Source organism: Durio zibethinus, chromosome 19, assembly GCF_047325235.1.
Source record: "Durio zibethinus cultivar Kanyao isolate XHJ-2024 chromosome 19, ASM4732523v1, whole genome shotgun sequence".
Taxonomy (NCBI): Eukaryota; Viridiplantae; Streptophyta; class Magnoliopsida; order Malvales; family Malvaceae; genus Durio; species Durio zibethinus.
The window spans coordinates 2,757,793-2,774,542 of NC_143180.1; the positions used below are offsets into that span (position 1 = coordinate 2,757,793).

The window sequence follows — 16,750 nt, forward strand, 5'->3', positions numbered from 1 at the left end:
ATCCTAATTTCATCGAATTATGTTTCAGATTATCAAGATCTATGCAAAACATGAAGATTGATGGGCTTAAAAAAAACAATTAAAAGATGCAGGCACCCAGAGGTTTTACAAAGTGGTGTCAAGTTTTGAAGCACCATACAAATAACCAATCCAAAACATAATGGACAAAAAGAGCAAATCATTGTAGTCCTGTACCAATCATCAGCCATTTCACATCAGAAGAACGGCAATTTTGACTTGGTGCAGGTTTCTTTCTTTTTTCCTTCGCAATGAATGAATGAAAACAATGTAACACAACTGAATTGACGCTACCACTTGGGCTTGGCTCAAAATGGCAGCATGGGAATGGGCAAATTGAGATTTGAGGAGCAATAAGTCCTGGTAGTTTTAAGTTTAATCTTCTTGGCTTTATTTGGTCATAGAATTATTGAAGATGTTAACAGTAGCAACTAGCAAGGAGCATGTCATGTGGGTGCATATGTGTAGTAAACATCAGCAGTTCAACATCACAAGCACATGTATTACAAGAAGGTAGGGAGCCTTTAAATGAGTAAAAACATTGAAACATACATAAGATAATGCTATATATCACAAGAACTGGCTTAACTGGTTGGTTGGAAATGGAAATTTGAGCACAAATCCAGTTTTGAGCTCTAGTAGGAAGACTTGCAATGAACATGTCATTATATTTAGTAGAAAAACCAAGACAGGCAAAAACAAAGTTTTCAGCACAGTTGTGCAAACAAAACTAACATGGTACAAGTCTAATCTAGGTTCTTATCTAAAAGCACATACATTAGCTCTGCACACCCTTTTAGTTTCCTTCATATTTTGGATCAGCCATCACGTAATGGTAAGCAATTACCAGCGCAAATATAAAAATGCCGAGAAAATTGGCAAGAAATCCCAGCTGTTGGTCATCAATCATCTGCATGAGCACATAAAATCCCCACAAATGAGCAGCCTGTCACAAACTATTGTGCTATAATTTTAACAAATATTGGCAATAAAACCTACTATAAAGTTTCAAACACCAAATAGTATGTGGTATACAGTATTTTCCAGATACTTGGTGGCATTAACTTAAGCAAGCATTCTACCTGAACTTCAAGCAGTAACTGTCCTTCAACAGAATAAATGCAGAAAATTGTTGGTGATAAGTTCTATCCTTTACGCAAGGCAATCAACTGACCAAACACATGGCAGAGAAACTTATTGACTCTAATCTTAATAAAAGCTACTATCATTATGAAATCCGACAGTAATTAGAAGCCAATATCGACAGTTTTAACACCTACATAGAGTAAATCAGACAGAAATGATTATTCCAACCAACTACAAACAATAATACTTAATTTCTTCCAGAGATAAGGGTTGCTGTAACCAATCCATGCAGTTCATGGTTGAATGAACTAGCTCTATAGCTATTAGCAGCAATCAACAAAACAAAAGGACCTCGCATACATCACTATAAAAAGAATCTAATCCCCAAACCTGACATTAACAACGGTCATCTATTACCTATATTTTACATGGACTCCAGATCCAATCATCCAACTTCACAACATTAGTATGTATCCAACATAGGAACGTCATGTTTATGGCAATTTGTACATTAATTTTGATAATCTAATCAATCATCATACAAAATATAACTTATTGGGCATGGATACGTTTATGCTAATAATCAATGTAATTTAGTTCATTAACCAATACTATTACAGTAACTAAGGTTTTCAACCAACGTTTCATATGATCAAATCTAGATCACACCCCTATATACACAAGCGAAGAAGCTGTTCTAGATGTTTTAAAGTCATCAATGGGCACATCATTGAGCTTTAACATCCTTCTTCACCAAATTTCTTTCTTACAGTTCAAATTTTATAACTAAAAAAAAGAAAAAAAAGCTCTAAATAAACCCTAAATCCGCAAAAAGAAAATAACTAGCTAAAAATGCAAAATGGATCGAATGGTGGCGATCGCAGTGGGATTCGAACCCACGACCTTTAGATCCGGAGTCTAATGCGATATCCACTCCGCTATGCGATCGCTTTTTACTTGCAATAATTCAGTTCTTAACTTATATACAAAATCGATATGACTCACTATTCAAGAACCGGAAAACTAAATTATTCGAATGAACAAACAAAAAATAGGGAAAAAGTTTAATCTAAGACTGTGAATCAAAAAGAAATCAGCCATCTGCTTCTAGATCGTGATATTGCGCTGCGGTGATTAAAGAGGAAAACAAAGGAAAAAAAAAAAAAGGAGGGATCCAATAAGAAACGGCGTACCTTGTCGGATCGAGGAGAGGCCAAAACGCCAAAGCAACGAGCCAACGAACAAATCTCTGGAGAAAGCTATTATTTCTATTGACGTGAAAGCCTTTGGCTTTATTGTTGTAATATTGGTATTCGGGACCAAAACGACTGCGTTCTGGGCTCTTTTCAAGAAAAGGGAGGCCCAAGGGAAAAGGGCAAAAAGGAATAAAAAACAAAAGTTGGGAAATTAACATAAAAATAATCTACTGTGGCTGCTGGGATTCGAGCCCAGGTCTCCACGGCCACAACGTGGAATTCTTACCACTAAACTACAGCCACAAGATTGAAAATAAATGCAAAAAACTTTTATATATTATTTATTTATTTGATTTATTTAGAAGAAAAGTAGATTAACTCCGCCAGAAGATATTAAAATTATCATCAATGTTAACAGAAATTCATATGGCAATAAGAGAGTCACGATGTCTAAACACTAAAAAAATATATATTTCATCTTATTTAGTAAATATAGAAATCAAATTTCAATGGTTTCAATTTTTCTCTATTAGGTTATAACTTCTTTTATATAAAAAATAAACATGTCAATAATTTAGAGTTTAATTCATCAATTTATATAATTAACCTTAAAATGTGGTATTACATAGCTCTAGGTTTCAAATTCCAATATATTTAATATATTCTCTTATTTTCTTGTTTAACCTCTTTTTTTATAAAAAATAAATATGTCAGAAATTCAAATTCAAATTTTAATTTAATTTATATATGTAATTATTTTTTAAAAAATAATATCTAATAGGCGTGAGCTTTAAATTCAAGCATTTATAATTCATTTTCTTATTTTTAATCTACTATATCTTTTATATAAAATAAAACATATCAATTAAATTTTATCTTTATCGATTAATTTAATACAAGATTATAATTATAATTCTTTTTCATACTTGTAACTATATAAAAAATCAAAATAACTAGTTATTATAGGCATAGATGTATGCCTTTGTACACTTTTAAAAGTCCTTTAATTCTAACTAAAATATTTGAGGGCTTATAAATTAGGAATAATGAATACTCTAATCTTTAAGAATTTGCTTGGTAGATTAGAATATATCATGTGGAAAAATGAATGGACATGTACTTACTTACCTCATAAATTTTTGGAATGACCATAGAAAGTGAATTTCTCTGTAATCTTTTTCAAGAAAACAATATAAAATAAAAGTGTCATGTCAACTCACATAATTAAAGAAAATTTCTACAAATGTCATTGGATTTACAAAATAAAATATGTAGTTGATACTTAATTAAAAATTACTCAACTGGATTATTCTATAATTTTATTTATTTTTTGGATAAGTTGTAAATTCAAAGGAGATTTAATCTATGTCAATTTTTTTTTTTTAATTTTTGGATAACAAGTCAAACTTGATGGTTAGGATCTGACGCGGCAGGATAACGCCGTAGCGTTGACTATCATGCACGTCACCTATACCTATGAATTGCCCTTTAAAATAGACATTAGCTGTATCCAACGTGGCCCCATAAGCCGATTACCGTATAATTTTGGACTTTTATCCATTCACTGTAGTTATCAGATGGTACGCGGACCACCAATAAAAAATGATATAAGCCAATCAGGATTTGACTCGTATTTATATTAGAACGCTCAGAGAGAAGTCACGATTGATGTGGCTAAGCTTAAAATAACATTTTTACCACTCAGAAATTAAATAACAAATAAATAAAAATATATTTTAAATTTTTAATAAATATTTTAACATATATTTTTAAAAATTTTGAATATCTCAAATTTGACAAACCAAACATTAGACAAACCCTTTAAAAGACTCACCGAACTTAATCCATTTATGGGTACCAATTAATAGGATATTTAAAATTTTGTAATTATTATGTTATCTATATTTGAATTTAGTGAAAATAAAATTATTAAAAAAACATTTGGTATTTTTTACAAGATTATTATAATAATATAATTATCGAAGTAATTTTATTATTAAAGTAAATTTAAATCTCATGATTTGAAATTATTTTATTTGATTAATAATTATTAATTTTTAAAAATTATTATATTTAATATTATTAAAAATTAAAAATTATTTTATTTAAAAAATACGAAAATAATCATATATATTATAATAGTTACATAAATTAATAATTTTAAAGTTGTTTAAAGATAATAATATATAAAATATTAGTAATATTTATTTATTTTATAATAAAATATTATTAAATTATTAAATTAATAATATATTTATTGATAGATAAATTAATTTTTATAATATAAAATTTGTAAAATATTTGAATTAAAAAATAAATTAAATATATTAAATTGATAATAAAAGAAAAACAATATATATATTATATATAAAACATTAAAACAAGTAAAAAATAAATAAATAATTTTAAAAATTATTACAATGAATATTAATTTAAAAATATAAAAATTTATAATATAAATAATTATAATTTTAAGAGGAAGTAAATTTTAATTTACACATTAAATGCGTAAAATTGACTATTATTTAATTTACATATTATTTCATTTTGATGATAAAATTTTTTTATTTTTTTTATATAAAAATTATATCATCTTTTAAATAATGATCTGATCACTTTCGATAATTTAAAATCTTTATCATGTATGATTATTCAATGCTTATCAAACATAATGATCTAATCATTTTATATAAATTATAACAGAATTTTTGAGTGATAATTTCGTATAAAAAACTATCTAAGTGTTAAAATCTTTCCTTAAATAATATTTTAATTATTTTAAATTAGAGCTTAGATGCATCCGTTATCCGAATTCAAAAATAAATTATATTAAATCATTTAAAATTTGATTTTTGTCTCAATTAGATTATGGATAGATTAAGTAATTTAATCACAAGAGAATTCCATCGTTACACTATTTCTAACCGCAGCGAACAAAAACTCCGGAAGAGTAATCCAACAGAACACGTGAACTCGTGGTCCATTCGTGAGCAATAACCGTTGAAAAAATATGTGGCATTCCATAATTGGAAAGCAAATTGTAGATAAAACATATCTCAACTAAAACTCATTGCTACGTCATCGCTGCGTTTTTTTCATGATTCTTAAGATCTCCTTCCTTTTAACTGCAATTGTACTTGTACCATAAAAGAAACACAGTATAAAACTTGGTTCTAAGTGCCACTTCTATACGCAGTTTGGTCTAAAGTCATCTTCAAATCCTTAAAGTCCTCAAATTTCTTTAAAATTTCATTAAACAAAACAAAACCCATATTTTATTTTCACCTTGTTCTTTCTCAAGGTATAATCTTTTTTATCTTTTTTTTTAATTCTATGATCTTCGGGCCATTGTTTCAGATTGAGATCTGAAAAAGCCTTTTTTTTTTAGTTTGGTGTGGGCTATAGCTTTGTTAATGTGAAGCTTTTGATTGTAATTTACTTTTCTTGTTTTTTAAGTTTCCGTTTGCTTTGTCTATCTCTCTGGTTGGTACAGTTTGGTCAGTCATTATTTTATTTTAGTTCTGTTTAAATCATATTCAATTGTATATATTAGGCTGCAATCTCTTCGTTTCATAGGATAGAAGGGAGAAAAATTTTGGAAAAGTGAATTCAGTTAGTTTTTTTTATTTTTTATTTATTTTTCTAAGTTATTTTCTTTGTGGGTGGTTTTGGATGATTTGAGGATGAATTTTGAGTGTTGATTTGTTTCGTGTGTAGGATTTCAAGAAAGGATCTGAAAAAAAAAATGTCTACAAACGGAACTCACAACTCAGCTTCTAAGAAGCCTCCAAGTCCATCTCCTTTGAGATTTTCCAAGTTTTTCCAGGTAATTAAGATTTCAAGTTATTAGCATTTCCATATTTGGGTTTACTTTCCTGGAAAGTATCTTTGTTTCCTTGAAGAGTGAAGATCTTGGTTATGCATTAATGTTGTTGCTTTAAGTTAAATTCCCCATATACTTTGATATTAGTGAATCCTGTGTATAAATGAATGAGATGTGATAACTATGCTGTTTCAAAATTGGGAATGATAAGACTAAAATGCATCACTCCCATCATTGTTAAATTTCACAGGAGTTCATGCAAATTCAATCTGATAATGTTGATTACTTATCACTATTCTACTTACCTTGGATTATCCTTCGGTTTATGGGCGATTTTTTTTTTTTTTTGGATTAAAGATTTCTAATAAATTCTGTAGAATAGGGTCCTGGTTGATCTTAGTTACTTATGGTATGTGATTGGTGTTATATCCTATCTTTGTTTTATGAGCAGTCCAACATGAGGATTCTGGTTACTGGAGGAGCTGGATTCATTGGCTCCCACCTAGTGGACAAGTTGATGGAGAACGAAAAGAATGAGGTGAGTACATTTTGTTAGCAACATATGTTTCTTCACTCTATATCATTTATGATGTGAGAATGAGCAAATCTCATAGTCTATTGTGCAGTCAGATATCTGGATTCATACGTTCATGAGTCATGTCTATCAACTGATACTTGTGCTTTGCTTACATTTAACATTGTTCTGTTTTTGTTCTGTTCAGGTTATTGTTGCCGATAACTACTTTACTGGCTCCAAGGACAATCTGAAGAAATGGATTGGGCATCCAAGATTTGAACTTATTCGTCATGGTATTCTTCTTTATTTTGTATGTCCAGTAATGCATAGCTAACAATGTTGGAATATTATGTTAATGTTTTCTTTATTTATCCAGATGTCACTGAGCCATTGCTCGTTGAGGTTGATCGTATATACCATCTTGCTTGCCCAGCTTCTCCAATCTTCTATAAATACAATCCTGTGAAGGTAAGATTCCTCTGCAGCATGACCCTGTCTTTATTATCTTTGTCTTTTTCTTTTCAACCACTAACTGAAAACTATGTTTCTGTGACATTAAACAGACAATAAAGACAAATGTGATTGGTACATTAAATATGTTGGGACTTGCAAAGCGTGTTGGAGCGAGGTTTGAGACAGTTACTTATCTCTATGACTATGATATAGCGTTTATTAACATAGTCCTGCATTGTTCATGGTTTGATTGTTTGCAACAGGATTTTACTTACCTCAACTTCAGAGGTGTATGGAGATCCATTGGAGCATCCCCAGAATGAGAGCTATTGGGGAAATGTTAACCCAATTGGTAAGTATTCTAGGCTACTTTGATGATTGAGGAGAGTTTTCAGTTATTGTGGTATGGATATGTGGAAGCCCGATTGTCTTCATGTTGAATATTTCTGTTGATTTGCCCAATAACTGAAAGTCGTTCTATGTCATTTGTTAAAGTATGAATGCCACATCTTTGCATCTATCTTTCATTAATGGCTGCCACACTTCTAAGTAAGAATTATGTCACATAGTCTTGCATCAATCTTGTTGCACATACAACTTTCTAATGATTTGGTTGCGTATCGTGCTACAGGAGTTAGGAGCTGCTATGATGAAGGAAAACGAGTAGCTGAAACTTTGATGTTTGATTACCACAGGCAGCATGGTATAGGTAAATAATGCATCGTTCACTGCTCGTGTATTTTCTGTGCATTTTTCATTTTTCCTGTGAGGATTTTTGCTCTTTTCTAAAAATAATGATATGATGATAACAGAGATTCGGATTGCTAGAATTTTCAACACTTATGGACCACGCATGAATATCGACGATGGTCGTGTTGTCAGCAATTTCATAGCCCAAGCAATCCGGTAAATAGCTATATTTTACCAGTACATTGCATATCTTGCAGATGCATACGAGGATTTTATTTATTTTCTGCTCCTTTTGCTGACACCCTTTCTCACTTAACTGTTTAATCGTGCAGTAACGAGCCTTTGACTGTTCAATTACCTGGAACACAGACAAGGAGTTTCTGTTATGTCTCAGATATGGTATGCTGGAATTCTTGTTAACATCGAACTCTTTTAATCGTTAATGTGGCTGCTGCTCATTTATTTTTCATTTTTTTCACTAAAGGTTGATGGCCTTATTCGACTTATGGAAGGAGAGAACACGGGGCCAATCAATATTGGGAATCCAGGTGATTATACAAGCCATTTATCTCCATTTTCCTATCTTTGTAGCTCTTTGTTTCCAATATTAACAGTAATTTTCTTTTTCGACATTTTAGGTGAATTCACGATTCTCGAACTTGCAGAGGCTGTGAAGGAGGTCAGTTTTTTTTTTTTTCCTCCACCATATTATCATGTAGTTCTCTTTGCTGGATTTGACATGAATACTTTTCTTGGTAGTCATTAGTAGTGGTTTCTATACCAGCAAAACTGGTGGATACTATTCATATATATATATATATATATATATTTACAAAAATGATTCAATCGAATACTTGGCTATTGTTCGTGCAGCTTATCAATCCTGAGGTGCAAATTTCAATGGTCGAAAACACTCCCGATGATCCTCGTCAAAGGAAGCCAGACATAACCAGAGCAAAGGAGCTGCTAGGATGGGAACCAAAAGTCAAGTTGCGTGATGGACTTCCTCTTATGGAGGAGGATTTCCGTCAGAGGCTTGGGGTCCCCAATAAGAATTGACTTCAACAAATTCACAGTGCTGGCTGCAGGCTTCTATGTCCCTCTTAGAATGGAAAGCTACAGATAAAATTCTATGGTCTCGTTCCTTTAGTGAATTCCCATACATTATCTTCATGCACAATAATGGCATCGTTTTCTCCACAGTTTAGTCATTTTGGATTGTTATTATTATTATTATTATTATTATTATTATTATTATTACCATTTGTGTTTGAACGGTATATGAGTTAATGGAAAGATACTTTTGTTCTATGGCTTGTTGTAGATACTTTACCCAATAATCTTTGGCCACTTAACTTTACCTAATAGGCTCGAATATAGCTAGCTTACGCAACTATTTAAGCTACTCGAGCTTAGCTCAGACACAGTCTTTCAATGCCAAACTCGAGTAGCTCGAGTAAGCTTGTGAACTGCTTGAGCCAAGCATTAATACCCTCGAATTCAGCTCACTCGGCTATTCAAACGGGTCGAGCTTAGCTTACAATACATCTTTGAAAGCCAAACTTGAATGCTTGAGTAGCTCACTAGTATCTGCTCGAGCACAACAGCTCACTACTATCTTGGCTCCCTTACACCCCTAAATACCAATAAAAATTCTAGCCCTTATCAAAACACCTTTGTAGCTCTCTATCTCCTTGCCTGCCATCAAATACAAAAGCAAAAGAAAAGAGTACCCTTAAGCAAAACAAATTAATAAAGCAACCCTTTTTCTCTAAATCATCTGCATTCTACCCACAAGTTGGAGTATAAGAATTACGTTTAACATAAAAAAAGAATTCCAATAGGAAGCAGATTTCCATCAACCAGAAAATTTCTTCCATATGCTGGGAAGATATGGCAATTATTGGCAATTATTATAAGTAAATTATGTCATGATCTTCATCCATAGATATTGCTGTGATGGTTGCTATTGGAAAAGAATCCTTTGAAATTGGAATCTTAGGCTTCTACCACCCCTTGAACTTGGCGCTTTTTCTCTTACCTTTTCACAACCTTTTTAGCTGCTTCACCCCCATTTTCTGTCTCCGTCATCTGTTCAATTCTTGCAAAGACTGGTTTAGGTTGAGCCATTACCTGACCACCCTTTAGTCCACCCCACTTCGTTTCACTCTGTAGTTCGAACATCCAGTGAAGTTAATAAACAACAAATATATGCTAGTGGGCATGCATACCTACTGAGAGAAAGAGAGACTAACCCAGTTTAAATTGTTGAACTGGTCCTCAGAGTAGCCAAGCTGTGCATATATCCTCCTACATAAGTTAGGTGTGACTGGTGATAAAGCGATTGCTATGATCCTCATTGCTTCCAATATGATCACAAGATCCTGTCTCAATACCGAAAAGGAATAAGCCCCCTAAACAAATCGAGATACCCACCATCAAAAAACATGGCGTTCAGGGTCTATTTTTGTTTAGACTCACAAGGGTCAAGTCAAGTTTCTTGTTAAACCCAACATTGGAAACTAACAGTCATCTTATCTCCCCTACACTAAGCAAATAACAAGCTTCCCTACATGCTTAGATTTACCATGCTATTGGCACATTCAGGACCTAAGTTCAATTTTTTCCCTTTCAAATAGAATTTTATGAGTAAGAATTGTTGGACATATCGTGCAAAATACTTCATGGACAGAAAAAATATATATATAAATGAAGGCTGAAGCACCTTTGCTGCAGCTTCAGAGGCAGCACCTCCTTGCTTAAAAAGAGACCATGGTTCATGCTTATCCATGTATGAGTTTCCAGCATTACTGATCTCTAGCACAGCTTCACAAGCAGATGATAGGGAGAGTTTTTTGTAATGGATGCAAGCTTTTTCAACCTATGTAAGCATAGAGAACAAGAACGTATGAGAAATTCACCTAAAAATATAATTGTCAGTGTTGAGCAGGAGGGAGGAGAAAAAAAAGGAAGAAAAAGATGACAGACTGACAAATAATGAGAGAGAGAGAGAGGAAAAGGAAGATAGCTTTGAGAAACTATCTTCCAACCAAGTCATTCTTAAAAGAGCAGGACTATATAATCCTTTCCACCAAGTCATTCTCAACGCAGGCAATGTAAATGTGGTAAGAGAAGAATCCAATAGCTCTTTAAGAAACTACTACCCAATGTTCAAATGTCAGACATATTAGATTCACAATAACGTTACCAGCTTCTCAACAGTATGCTTAAAATCCTCTCCTTCAGCAGCAATGGTTGAATCAACCACTAAAGTTGATTGGCAGTTCTTCTTAAGAAGTCCAAGAGTACGGTTGAGAAGATTTCCTACAGAGAAGTCAAGGTCATACATGCATCTATCGTGGTCTATGAATAAAAGAATGAAATAATAAAGTAACTCAAATGACCTGCTTAAAATCTAATAATAGTAACTGAAACATACCTATTGTATTGGCAAGATGTGCATTTACAATATTAATGAAACGGTCTTCTGAATAATTCCCGTCATTTCCAAATTCTACCTCCCTCAGGAAGAAGTACCTGACTGCATCAGACCCAAATTTATGAACCAATTCATTTGGTTCAATTGTATTCCCTAGTGACTTCCCCATCTTCATGCCATCCTATAATTTTCAAAATAAAAAGCATTGCTGCATGAAATAAAATTAGGTATATGAGAAAAAAATATGTTAAAGAATTTGTTTGCTCCCTTGACTTCTTCAGTTCCAAACTATATAAAATTGTAAAAATGTATTAAAAAATGTGTCCACGTCTGTTTTCATGGAAAACATACAACAGAACCATAGACCTAGCATTACACCACCCAACCAACTTAATACCTAAGCCAGGAACCAAACAATAATGCTGTTTCACATTAATAATGGTGAGGAAAGGAATTATCACAATGGAAACAAATGTAAATACAGTACTCAATCAGTTAACTTACTCATTGGATGGATAATGGTCAGCAGAGCATTAATTTCTTCCTTTTCAAATCCATGTATAATTCTTTCAAAATGCATTCATAGTTAAAATTCTTTCAATTTCTTCCTTTTCATCACCCCTTAGTTCTTTTCATATATTTGAACTCCATACCTTGAATAAATTACTAGACCCCTGTGGCCCGTGCTTCTAAACTCGGTCTTGAATAAATTACATGTTTAAGTAAATGTAAGGCAATGTAAAATAACAGAGATAGAAGTGAAAAAAGAAACCAATCCAGACAAGTCTAAGCACAATATGCAGCTTAGTTAGTCATAGCAGATTTGGAAGTTACTTGTCCAAATCTTTGTACAGGCATTCTATTACCTAAAGCTCTCATTCAAAGTTCTAGAATAAAAACTAGATATTATGCAACTATTTCAAAAGAAAGCAATAAGCCACGCTTCACGGTATTCAATTACCTTTGTCAAGAAACCATGGCCAAACACCATCTTAGGGAGACTCAATCCAGCAGACATTAGCATAGCTGGCCAGTAAACAGCATGAAAACGTAAAATATCCTACACAAAAAATAGAAAAAAGCATAAGAAAATGTCAAACTCTGTACAATTATCGAAAAGGGGAACATAACTCATTCACCTGAGTAACATTCAACATGGTGATACATAGAAAATCTATACAAACCTTCCCATTTATAATGAATGGCCGAAAAATAACATCAAGATCTACGTTCATAAAATAAACAAATGAAAATGTAAAAGGATCATCATTTCCAAAAATCAATGATGTTATGTGAGTCCAGCACAACCAGTTTCTAGGAAACATCTTGGAGGATGTGAAAACCAGCTTTCCACAAGGATAGAAATCAGCAAGACACAAAGGGAAGCAATAACAGGAAACCAAATATTTTGGTGCATCTGGCAATTCTTGCCATGCTGATAAGTTTCATACCTTTCCAATCAAGTGTAGTGAGGCAGGCCAACCTGAAGAAACCGCACTTTGTAAATCAGGTTGCTCCTTAACCTCCAACAGAGCTGATATATAGCTGTTTAAAACAAGTTGTACTTGTTAAAATCCATATTCAGCAAAAATATTCCACAACAAGAAAACAAGAAAATGTTGGCTAATAAGCTGAATCTTTAATCATTGTAGGTTCTTTCTTTGTTTCTTTATATGTTACCCAGCTATTAAACTAAAGAAAAGTAATAGGTTTCACTTGCACTTTAACAATGAAACAGAAGAGAAATGAAAACGTCCTGATAGCATTCAAATCAAGAATTAAAAAACCTACTACAACTTCCTTTTCTATGAGAAAAGAACAGTACAACCTACTATAACTTCCTTTTCTATGAGAAAAGAACAGTACCCAAGGAGTGCGTCAAACCAAACATATATAGTTTGCTTATTGTCATTGGGAACCGGAATACCCCAATCCACAGCTGCTCGGGAAATTGAAAAATCTCTTAAGCCACTTTTGATCCAACTTTGCACCTGGAAAAGTTCATGACTAAGATGAGTTTTCTCAAAGGAAAGAACGTTGATCTGTCCCAAAAAGAGAAGATTTCTACTTTGCTTCACCTCATTCAAACGGTATGAAGGCTGAACAAAATTTGGATTTTGGGCCAAAGTTTCTTCTAGTGATTTTTGGTATTTTGACAATGCAAAGAAGTAATTATCCTCTTTGCGAGGAACACAAGGCTTTAGGTGCGTAGGACAACATTTGTTTTCAAGCAGTTCTTTCTCATCCTGCATAATGTAACAACAAGCCATTCTTCAGTAAAATAACCAATTGAGAATTAAAAAACATTTTCTGCATAGACACATAAAATAAAAAAATAATACTTTCCTCAAGCTCTAGAAATTATCAACATAAAATTTTGTTTTTTCCAGTCAAAATATCTAAGAAAATCAGTTTTTAATGAACATATAGTCCATATCAAAATCTATGAATGCAACAGGTGATATATGTAGATAGAAATGCAGTGTACACCTTATACTCCTCACAATTGACACAATACAGTCCCTCATAGTCTGCCCTGTAAATGTCATCATTGGCAAAAACTCTAGAATAAAATTCCTTGACAATTGCTTCATGTTTTGGATCTGTTGTGCGAATGAATTTGTCATAAGCTATATCCAACTGTAATCAGGAAAATATTAACAATCATAAGGACATCCAAGACCTCAATTACTTGGATCAAAGATAAGGAAATTCGAAAGCTCAAATTACTCAGATAAAAGGTAACCCCCCAAGTTGGAAAAGAAAAGAATTACATGTTTCCACAGCATTTTGTAAGCTTGAGATATAACATCACAATGCTCACTTGGGCTGGAGCCACAAGCAGAGGCTGCTGTAGCTATCTTCTCCCCATGCTCATCTGTCCCAGTAATAAAAATGACTCGCTTTCCCAAAAGCCTCTGCAACAAAATATAAGAAATACAATTAATCAAAAGTGATATTCACAGCTGAAAAACAAGTGGGAAATATGGCTAGCTTTCTTTGCCATTTGTTTGTGCTTCCTAGAAAGTTGTTATAAAGCAAAAGCACACAGTAAAAAGTAAAATTATGATAAATTGAGGATGAATAACTACATAAAATGCAATACCAATTCAAACATAATTGTTCTATGTAAAAGTACATTGGTTCTTAAGAACAATACATCTTTAACCAAAGAAACACAATTAACAACAATCAAACTAGTCTAGATTTTCTTCATGTAAACTTGTTAGCAAAATTAACAATTCCAATGCCAAATTTTTAAACAAGAACTAACTATATTTACAAAGAAACACAAATTGATGTCTCACTTAATACAACATCCCAAATTTGTCATCAATAAGAAAAAAGTCATCGTTCTAAGCCAAAACTACACATCTCAATTCCAAAATCAGCCCCAAACTGAAAACTTCTCAAAACCCCATCAACAGACAAAAAAAAAAAAACTCATAAAAATAACCAAAAATTAGAACCCATTAAAACTAACACACCATTTAACACACCTGAAACCTGGCAATGGCATCTGCAGCAATAGTAGTGTAAGCACTACCCATATGAGGAGGAGCATTGACATAATAAAGAGGAGTTGTAATAACAAAAGGCTCAACCTTTTCTCCAGTTTGGAAATTACTACTATTATTGTTATTATTGCTTGAACAAGTACAAAGCAATGATCTTTTTGAAGAAATGAAGTGATTTTGAGGGAAATAAAGTCGATTTTTGAACTGGGTAGTTTTAAAATTGAAAAAATATGATGGTTTTAATAAACAAGAAAGGCTGCTTTGTATTGAACAGTTCATGTTTATCCTAGCTGCTGCCATTTTCTACTTCAACTGTTTAAAAAAGAAAAAAAAATGATTTTTTTTTTTTTTTTTACATAAATTAAGACATAAATGGACTCACTTACTTTGTTTTTAAATGGAAAAAAAATGAAAATTATGGTTCGGCTGAAGCGCTAGAGAGCTTTGGAGAGGGAATAAGATAAGGGGAGGAAGAAAACGCAGAAGAATAAAATTGAAGACAAAATACTGAACAAGGTTTCTATACTTTTTAAAATTTTCAATTAAGTCTATTTTTAATTGTGTGCAATTGAGTTTTTAAAATAATATTTTTATTTAGAAAAATTATTTGATATATGTGAAATTTTTTGATTTTATAGATTTAATTAACATTAATAAAATTATACATGTTTTATTTTTTAAATTTATTTTTAATTTTATAAAATATATAAAAATGTATCACTTTATTAAATTAATTATAAATGTATTGATGATTTTTTAATAAAAAATTTTTATACGAAAGAAAAATTAAAAATAGTTAAAAAAAAGTTTAATTAAAAAATAATGAATTAATTAAATAAAATATTATTTTAAAATTTTGATTAGGTAAAAATAACATTTTAAAAATTTAGTTGGATAAGTAAGAAATAAAAATAAGGGTTTGTCCAGAATCTTGAAAAGTACAACGGCCTCTTTAGCATTTTTGCCAAAATCGAATGGGGTTGAGCAACTTGCGCTGAGCCATTTTGTTTATATTGGGCTTAGCTGATTCATTTTCTTTATTTTGGGCCTATTTGGTTATTCTTTGGGTTAGGTTTAGACTTTTGAAAATTGGATTAGCCCACTAACGACAACATTTATAAAAGGATTGGGCTGGACTCTTTAATTATTGTCATTTTTTAAAAATTTTGTTAAATTCTTTTTTTTTTAACTGTACGTTCTATTTATAATCTTTTAGTATTTTTATGCATCTTTTGAAATTAAGGAATTTTCTATTAAGCGTTTTGAATATAAAAAGAAGGGTACAATATTTTTCTAATTTTTAATTTACCCTTAAACTCCTTAAATTTTATTATTTATTTGACGAAAAAAAAATTACACCAATAAATTTTTTTAAACCGAAAATTTAATACTTGCTATAATCGTTGTCCTCTGCCGACATGACATAAAAATTAATTCTTGAAAATTTTAAATAAAAAATGATTTAAAATTTTAATAAAATTTATATATAAATATGATAAAAATAAATAAATAAATTTATATTTAATATATCGTTATAAATTATAACATAAAATTTTTTATATTTACATATATTAAATATAAAATAAATAAATATAAATATATAAATTATCCAATCTACATAAAACTAAATCCTCTCACCCATAAAACGAAGCAATTGGTCCAAAAAAAAAAACTGCTAAAATAGTTCAAAAGCATAATCATGCAAAATTGCTAATCTTACTAATCCCACATGCAATTATTAGCCATTTTTTTCTATCAACTTGCATCTCAATCAGCCATTAAAAAATTTATTATATATTATCTTTTACATTAACATTATGCCTTTAAGAAAAATATTCTTAAAACGACGACGGCTGTCGGCTCTTATTTCTTCTTGAGCAAAAAAAGTAGAGATTTAGTGGCAGCCTAGAGCGTTGATGTCATTGTCAACAGTAATATTTTTTTGATCGGACGGATGAGATTTGTTGGTTTATGGTAGGCGTGAGTTGTGATTTAATTTGACTTCTTGTT

At 31.5% G+C, this 16,750-nt stretch overlaps 2 protein-coding genes, 2 non-coding genes and 1 pseudogene across 8 annotated transcripts; 1 reads left to right on the plus strand and 4 right to left on the minus strand.

Moving 5' to 3' along the window:
• Nucleotides 1–547: 547 nt before the first annotated feature.
• Nucleotides 548–2,359, minus strand: LOC111310224 (dolichyl-diphosphooligosaccharide--protein glycosyltransferase subunit 4A pseudogene; annotated as a pseudogene). The gene is made up of 2 exons (XR_016330316.1): nucleotides 2,298–2,359; nucleotides 548–928 (listed from the first exon to the last, which is right to left on the minus strand). The product of XR_016330316.1 is annotated as a dolichyl-diphosphooligosaccharide--protein glycosyltransferase subunit 4A pseudogene (transcript).
• On the minus strand, nucleotides 1,980–2,052 carry TRNAR-CCG (transfer RNA arginine (anticodon CCG)). The gene has a single exon. It is a non-coding gene; the product is annotated as a tRNA-Arg (tRNA).
• Nucleotides 2,360–2,531: 172 nt separating the features above from the next.
• Nucleotides 2,532–2,603, minus strand: TRNAH-GUG (transfer RNA histidin (anticodon GUG)). Its single transcript has one exon. It is a non-coding gene; the product is annotated as a tRNA-His (tRNA).
• Nucleotides 2,604–5,429: 2,826 nt separating this feature from the next.
• LOC111310222 (UDP-glucuronic acid decarboxylase 6-like) lies at nucleotides 5,430–9,094 on the plus strand. Of its 3 annotated transcripts, none has more exons than XM_089748318.1 (13): nucleotides 5,430–5,601; nucleotides 6,018–6,126; nucleotides 6,575–6,661; nucleotides 6,846–6,933; nucleotides 7,017–7,108; nucleotides 7,204–7,268; nucleotides 7,357–7,445; nucleotides 7,725–7,802; nucleotides 7,906–7,999; nucleotides 8,116–8,182; nucleotides 8,268–8,331; nucleotides 8,422–8,462; nucleotides 8,657–9,094. In XM_089748318.1, exons 2-13 carry the CDS (start codon nucleotides 6,046–6,048, stop codon nucleotides 8,840–8,842), a joined length of 1,032 nt encoding a protein of 343 aa, XP_089604444.1. In that variant the 5' UTR covers nucleotides 5,430–5,601; nucleotides 6,018–6,045; the 3' UTR covers nucleotides 8,843–9,094. The 3 variants fall into 3 exon arrangements, with proteins under 3 accessions (XP_089604444.1, XP_089604442.1, XP_089604443.1); XM_089748317.1 differs by adding an exon at nucleotides 5,854–5,912 and having other exon boundaries at nucleotides 5,485–5,601; nucleotides 8,268–8,462; nucleotides 8,657–9,040; XM_089748316.1 differs by having other exon boundaries at nucleotides 5,461–5,601; nucleotides 8,268–8,462; nucleotides 8,657–9,040.
• Nucleotides 9,095–9,532: 438 nt separating this feature from the next.
• On the minus strand, nucleotides 9,533–15,284 carry OVA1 (methionyl-tRNA synthetase / methionine-tRNA ligase / MetRS (cpMetRS)). 2 transcript variants are annotated; one of them, XM_022909448.2, is made up of 12 exons: nucleotides 14,723–15,284; nucleotides 13,997–14,140; nucleotides 13,713–13,862; nucleotides 13,301–13,468; nucleotides 13,089–13,213; nucleotides 12,674–12,767; nucleotides 12,184–12,282; nucleotides 11,223–11,403; nucleotides 10,992–11,107; nucleotides 10,509–10,664; nucleotides 10,039–10,167; nucleotides 9,533–9,952 (listed from the first exon to the last, which is right to left on the minus strand). In XM_022909448.2, the coding sequence occupies exons 1-12, from the start codon at nucleotides 15,038–15,040 to the stop codon at nucleotides 9,821–9,823; spliced, it is 1,812 nt and encodes a 603-aa protein (XP_022765183.2). In that variant the 5' UTR covers nucleotides 15,041–15,284; the 3' UTR covers nucleotides 9,533–9,820. The 2 variants fall into 2 exon arrangements, with proteins under 2 accessions (XP_022765183.2, XP_022765182.2); XM_022909447.2 differs by having other exon boundaries at nucleotides 10,039–10,197; nucleotides 14,723–15,264.
• Nucleotides 15,285–16,750: the final 1,466 nt, after the last annotated feature.